The sequence below is a fragment of the Aquila chrysaetos genome, unplaced genomic scaffold (genome assembly GCF_900496995.4).
Source record: "Aquila chrysaetos chrysaetos unplaced genomic scaffold, bAquChr1.4, whole genome shotgun sequence".
NCBI classification, from domain to species: domain Eukaryota; kingdom Metazoa; phylum Chordata; class Aves; order Accipitriformes; family Accipitridae; genus Aquila; species Aquila chrysaetos.
The window spans coordinates 88,280-94,573 of record NW_024470395.1 but is presented as its reverse complement, the minus strand read 5'-3'; the positions used below and the strand labels follow the sequence as shown (position 1 = coordinate 94,573).

Sequence of the window (6,294 nt, the reverse complement as noted above, 5' to 3'; positions counted from 1 at the left end):
GCTCTGCCTGTACCTGCCTTGCTTTAGCGCCCCTCCGACTGTAGCCAGGCTACACCGCTCTGCCTGTACCTGCCTTGCTTTAGCGCCCCCCGACTGTAGCCAGGCTACACGCTCTGCCTGGACCTGCCTTGCTTTATCGCCCCTCCGACTGTAGCCAGGCTACACCGCTCTGCCTGGGACCTGCCTTGCTTTAGCGCCCCTCCGACTGTAGCCAGGCTACACGCTCTGCCTGGACCTGCCTTGCTTTATCGCCCCTCCGACTGTAGCCAGGCTACACCGCTCTGCCTGTACCTGCCTTGCTTTAGCGCCCCTCCGACTGTAGCCAGGCTACACCACTCTGCCTGTACCTGCCTTGCTTTATCGCCCCTCCGACTGTAGCCAGGCTACACCTCCTTCCCGTCTCTGCCTGGCAGGGATCCTGACTCTGTCGTCTGCCTGTTGCTGCCTGACAACAGTCACACGGCCGGGTGTTTCCCAAGCACCCCATCTCCCCTACCCATCCTCCATCCCAGGGACCCCCCCCGTCTGGGTGTTCCTGCCTGCGCCCCCCCTCCTCGGCACCCCGGGTACCCCCGTGTCTGGGTGTACTGACCCCCCTCCGTTCCCCCCCCCAGGAGGCCCTGCCGGCTGTGACCCCCCACCGAGGACCCCCGGAGCAGCAACACCTAGTCCATGAGGCCTCCGCTCACAGGTAGGTGCTGTTGCCGTGGCAGCCCTGCCTGGACACCCCCGCGTCTCCGTGGCAACCCACGGGATCTAGAACCCCCCCGCCACCGTGGCAACGGGTTGGATCCTGCCCCACGGTGCTGTGCGGTGATGCTGGGGGCGGCAGATCCTGCCCCACGGTGCCGTGGGGTGATGCTGGCGGGCCAGATCCTGCCCCACGGTGCTGTGGGGAGATGGTGGGGGGCCAGATCCTGCCCCGCAGTGCCATGGGGTGATGCTGGGGGACCAGATCCTGCCCCACAGTGCGGTGGGACGGTGCTGGGGGGCCAGATCCTGCCCCACGGTGCTGTGGGGTGATGCTGGCGGGCCAGATCCTGCCCCACGGTGCTGTGGGGAGATGGTGGGGGGCCAGATCCTGCCCCGCAGTGCGGTGGGACGGTGCTGGGGGGCCAGATCCTGCCCCGTGGTGCCATGGGGTGCTGCTGTGGGGCCATGGGGTGCGGGGACCAGTTCCCAGGGTGCTATGGGGCACGGGGGCCAAATCCTGCGGGGAATCGGGGCGACGGGGGGCCGGATCCGGCGTCGCCGTGGGGCGCGGGGGGCCGGATCCTGGCCCGGGCGGCGACGCTGGCCCCGGTCCCGGGTGGGCGATCGGCCAAGGCGGCTTCGGCTCCTCCGACGAGCTGGGGCCTGGAGGGGGGGGGCGGGGGGGGGGAAGGATCCGGCCGCTGCGCACATCCGGGATCTCCCGGGATCCGGGGGGGGGCCGCACCCTGCACCAGGTAGAGCCAGGCCCCCCCCAACCCCCTTCCCCCCCCCCACTGGATCCCTGGGGATCCCAAGGGCCGGGGGTGGATCCTGGAGGGAGGGGGCAGCTGGGCCGAGAGGGATCCCATGGGATGGGGGGGGAGGATCCCTGCCTGGATGGGATCTGGGATCTGCCAGGATCTGTGGGGCTGGAGCTGAGCTGGGCTGGAGCTGGGATCTCCTGGGATCTGGGGGGCTGGATCCCAACTGGGATGGGTCTGAGATGTGCCAGGATCCATGGTGCTGGATCCCAGCTGGGATGGAGCTGGGATCTGCCGGGATCTGGGGGGCTGGATCCCAGCTGGGATGGAGCTGGGGTGTCCTGCGATCCATGGGACTGGAGCTGAGCTGGGATGGAGCTGGGCTGTCCCAGGATCTGTGGGGCTGGATATAGGTGAGAATGGGTCTGGGATCTGCCAGGATCTGGGGGGCTGGATCCCAGGTGGGATTAAGCTGGGGTGTCCTGGGATCTGTGGGGCTGGAGCTGAGCTGGGATCTCTCAGGATCTGGAGCATTGGATAGAGATGGGGATGGGTCTGGGATCTCCTGGGATCTAGAGGGTGGGATGTTGACAGAGATGGAGCTGGGATCTGCCGGAATCTGTGGGGCTGGAGCTGAACTGGAATGGAGCTGGGATCTCCCAGGATCTGTGGGGCTGGATCCCAGCTGGGATGGATCTGGGATCTCCCAGGAGTTGTGGGACTGGACACTGGTGGAGGTGGAGGTGGGATCTCCTGGGATCCATGGGCCTGGAGCTAAGCTGGGATGGATCTGGAGTCTCCCGGGATCTGGAGGGCTGGGGCTGAGCCCTGATAGATCTGGGATCTCCCAGGATCCGTGGGGCTGGGCATTGTTTGGGCTGGATCCTGGATCACCTGGGGTCTGTGGGGCTGGAGCTGAGCTGGGATGCAGCTGGGATCTCTGGTGATCTGTGGGGCTGGATCTCAGCTGGGATGGAGCTGGGATCTCCCAGAATCCGTGGGGATGGATATAAGTGGGGCTGGAGCTGGGATCTCCTGGGATCTGGGAGGCCGGATGGTCCCGGGGGTGGATCTGGGATCCCCGGGGCCCCGGGGGTCTGGTTGTTGCCTGCAAAGGAGCTGGGATCTGCCGGGATCCATGGGGCTGGATCTCGGCCGTGGCAGAGTTGGGATCTCGGGGGGGGGGGTGGTGTCTTGATCTTGGGGGGATCCCATGACCCCTGGGGGATCCCGGGGGGGGATCCCATGAACTTGGGGGGGATCTCGTGATCCTGGGGGGATCCCTTGGGGGGATCCCATGATTGGCAGGGGATCCCTTGACCCTTGGGGGGGTCCCATGATCTTGGGGGGATCCCTTGACCCCAGGAGCCATCCCAGACCCCCAGAGGTGCCGTGGGGCAGAGCGGGGAATGCTGGGAAAGGTGGGGGGTGGTCTGGGGAGGGTCGTTAAGAGGGAGCCAGTAATGAGCTGGGGGGGGGATCCTGGGGGTGGGGGGCAGGAGAGGGGTCCTAGGGGGTAGGGGGGGGGCAGGTTGGGGGGCAGCATGGGGGGCTAGTGGGGTTGGGGGGGGCAGACTCTGGGCTGGCCGTGGGTCACGCTGTGGGGCAGGCCTAGGGATGGAGGTACCGTGGGTCACACCGTGGGGCAGCCCCACTGCCATAGGTCATGCCGTGGGTCACGCTATGGGGCAGCGCCAGGGATGGAGGTGCCATGGGTCGGGCCACGGTTCAAGCTGTGGGGCAGGCCGCGGGTCACACTGTGGGGCAGCTGTCGTGCCGTTCGTCATGCCGTGGGTCACGCCGCGGGTGACGCCGTGGGTCGGGCCGCGGGTGACGCCGTGGGTCCGACTACGGGGCAGCCCCCGCCTTGCGGGTGGCACTGTGGGTCACGCTGTGGGTCAGGGGGGTGACGCCGTGGGTCACGCCACGGGCGACGCCGCGGGTCGCGCCGTGGGTCGGGCCGCGGCCGACCCCGTGGGTCGCGCCGTGGGTCGGGCCGCGGGCGTCACCGTGGGTCGCGCTGCGGGGCAGCCTCAGGCTCGCGGGCGACGCCGGGGGGCGATGCCGTGGGTCGCGCCGTGGGTCGCAGCCGCGGCGGCTCCCGCAGCCATTTTAGCCGCCGGCCGAGGAGGCCCCGACGCAAAATGGGCTCCTTGGTGCCGCGGGGGGGGCGGGGGCCGGGGCGCGCCGTGGGGCTGGGACGCTGTGGGGCAGGGACCCTCAGCCCCACGGCACACGGCCCTGCCCCGTGGCATGGGGATGCCCTGCCCCACGGCACAGGGACCGCCCCCCCCCCCCCCCCCCACGCAGCCCCATGGCATGGGGACGCCCTGACCCACAGCGTGGGGGGGCACCAGGTAGTCAGGGGGGGGTGGGTGTCAGTGGATGTGTGTGGGGCTGGGGGAGCCCAATCCATGGGGCTGCGGGACCCTACTCTGTGGGGCTGGGGGGGGGGGATATGGGGGGCTGAGGGAGCGTGATATGTGGGGCTGGGGGAGCCACGAGCTGTGGGGCTGGGGGGTCCCCATGCTGTGGGGCTGGGGACCCGGATATGTGGGGCTGAGGGAGCCCTAAATTTTGGGGCTGGGGGACCCCAATCCATGGGGCTGGGGCCCCCGTTGTGTGGGGCTGATGGAACCCTAAACCGTGGGGCTGGAGGACCCTGATCTGTGGGGCTGGGGAACTCCTAAAGTGTGGGGCTGGGGACCCTGATCCGTGGGGCTGATCTGTGGGGCTGGGGGACCCTGATATGTGGGGCTGGGTGTGAGGATGCTGCGGGGCCGGGGACCCCCACGCAGTGGGGCTGGCTGGGCCACGGGGCCCCCCAAGGACCCACAGAAGGGACCCCACGGAGGGAACTCAGGTGTCCAAGTGTCCCCAAATAGGGGACCCAGGCGTCCAGCCAGCCCCATAGAAGGGACCCCGGCAGCCGAGAGACCCCATGGAGAGGACCCAGGCATTCAGGTGACCCCCAAAACAGGGGACCCGGGCGTCTGGGCCCCCCCAAATAGGGGACCCAGGCATCTGGGCGACCCCCAGTAGGGGTCCCAGGGGTCTGGCCAGCCCCATAGAAAGGACCCAGGCATCCGGGCACCCCATAGAAGGGACCTCGGTGCCCAAGTGACCCCACGGAGAGGACCCAGGCGCCCGGGCCCCCCCCGAAATAGGGGACGCAGGCGTCTGGGTGACCCCATGGAGAGGACCCAGCTGTCCGAATGTCCCCAAGTAGGGGGCCCAGGCATCCGGGCGCCCCATCCCCACTGACTCCCCGTATCCCGCAGGTGGGCGCCGCGGGGATGGCTCCGGTCGTGGAGGTGTCGGACGCCGGGCATTGCCGTTCGTTACTGGTGGAGTTAAACGAGCAACGGTTGAGGGGCCAATTCTGTGACGTCACCATCATCGCCGAGGACACCAAATTCCGAGCCCATAAAAACGTCTTGGCCGCATCCAGCCCCTTCTTCAAACAAGCTTTGGCCGAAGAACCCACCTGCCCAACCCCTGCCCAAGTTTTGGAGCTTCCCGGTGTCCAAGCCGGCGTCTTCTCCGACGTCCTCAACTTCATCTACAACTCCCGCTTGGCCGTCCCGTCGCAGGCAGCTGCCCGCGAGTTGGGCGCCGTTGGCCGACGGTTGGGTATCTCTTGCCTCCAAGGGTTGGAAGTGGGGACCCCCAAGGAGATGAACGGATCTTGGACCCCCCCCCGTGACGGGGGATCCCCGCTCACCCGCCGCCCCGGTTGATTTAACCTGCCCGCCGCGGTCAAGCGATACGCCGGCGGTTGCCGAACCGGTGACGGCGTCGCCGTCATCGGCGGCGGCGGCATCGTTGCGTTGCGGGTTGTGCGGTCGAGGGTTCAGCACGGCGGCGGCGTTGGGATTACACGCCAAACTTCACCGTGGGCGCCGGGGTTTGGCGTGCCGGCATTGCGGCAAGAGCTTCATCCACGTCAAGAGGTTGCAAACCCACGAGGTCCTCTGCAAGGACGGCCATCGCGACGGTGACGCCGTCGCCACCAACACCGCCACGCCGACACCGAAACAAGGCAAGAAGGCATTGCTGTTGCGTCACCGGGCGTTGGAGTTGATCCCCGAGCAGGAACCGGTGGTGAAGGTGGTGGACGGGCACGTGGTCTACCTGTGCGGGGTTTGCCAACGCTCCTACATGACGCCTCTCCAGCCTGAAGCGTTCACGCTAACGTCCACTCTTGGCGACGCAAGTACCCTTGCCGTTATTGCGACAAGGTCTTCGCTTTGGCCGAATATCGCACCAAACACGAGGTCTGGCACACCGGCGAACGCCGCTACCAGTGTATCTTCTGTTGGGAGACCTTCGTCACCTACTACAACCTCAAGACCCACCAGAAAGCCTTTCACGGCATCAACCCGGGGCTCATCTCCTCCGAGAAGACGCCCAACGGCGGCTACAAGCCCAAACTCAACGCCCTCAAGCTCTGCCGGCTCTTGGCCATGCCAGGCGATAAGCGTACCCTACAAGAACTACAGTCAAGCTTGTGGCTGCATGGGGGATCCTCTTGCGACAAGACATCCGGATCGGTCGGGTGCGGTAGTAGAATCGGCGAGACCGTCGGCGCTTTCCATCGACAAGACCCGATAACCAGGCTTCGGTATCGATACGGCCGGCGGGCGGACGTTCAAGCGGCGGTAATAGTTCATAGAGGGGCGGCGGGACAGATCTCCAGTTTATAGCTATAACTGGCCCCCGACGGAGCAGCGGTGGAACCCACCCCCCTCCCCACCCCCCCCCCCGGACACCTCAGCAACCGAGCTCCCCACCCCCCCTGCAGTGCCCGGCACCCGCAAGCGCTCCCTCTTCTACCCCC

The 6,294-nt window shown here is 67.4% G+C and overlaps 3 protein-coding genes across 5 annotated transcripts in view; 2 read left to right on the top strand and 1 right to left on the bottom strand.

The window, feature by feature from the left end:
• The first annotated feature begins 1,382 nt into the window (after positions 1-1,382).
• LOC115338271 (zinc finger and BTB domain-containing protein 4-like) lies at positions 1,383-5,616 on the top strand. Its single transcript, XM_030006785.2, has 2 exons — positions 1,383-1,448; positions 4,736-5,616. Exon 2 carries the CDS (start codon positions 4,751-4,753, stop codon positions 5,192-5,194), a length of 444 nt encoding a protein of 147 aa, XP_029862645.1. The 5' UTR covers positions 1,383-1,448; positions 4,736-4,750; the 3' UTR covers positions 5,195-5,616.
• LOC115338270 (basic proline-rich protein-like) overlaps positions 3,513-6,294 on the top strand; it is a 12,067-nt gene continuing 9,285 nt past the window's right edge. For all 3 annotated transcript variants that reach the window (XM_041121907.1, XM_030006781.1, XM_030006782.1), the window contains exon 1: positions 3,513-3,524. The gene's annotated coding sequence lies outside the window, so the exon portion shown is untranslated. The remainder of the gene's footprint in view (positions 3,525-6,294) is intronic.
• ZBTB4 (zinc finger and BTB domain containing 4) overlaps positions 6,161-6,294 on the bottom strand; it is a 2,491-nt gene continuing 2,357 nt past the window's right edge. The window contains 1 exon segment of the mRNA XM_030006776.2: positions 6,161-6,166. Within this exon segment, the coding sequence (XP_029862636.1) occupies positions 6,161-6,166 (6 nt within the window).

Excerpts from the sequence above, each read along its gene's own strand:
- LOC115338271 (XM_030006785.2), top strand. The coding sequence starts at position 4,751 with ATGGCTCCGGTCGTGGAGGTGTCGGACGCCGGGCATTGCCGTTCGTTA.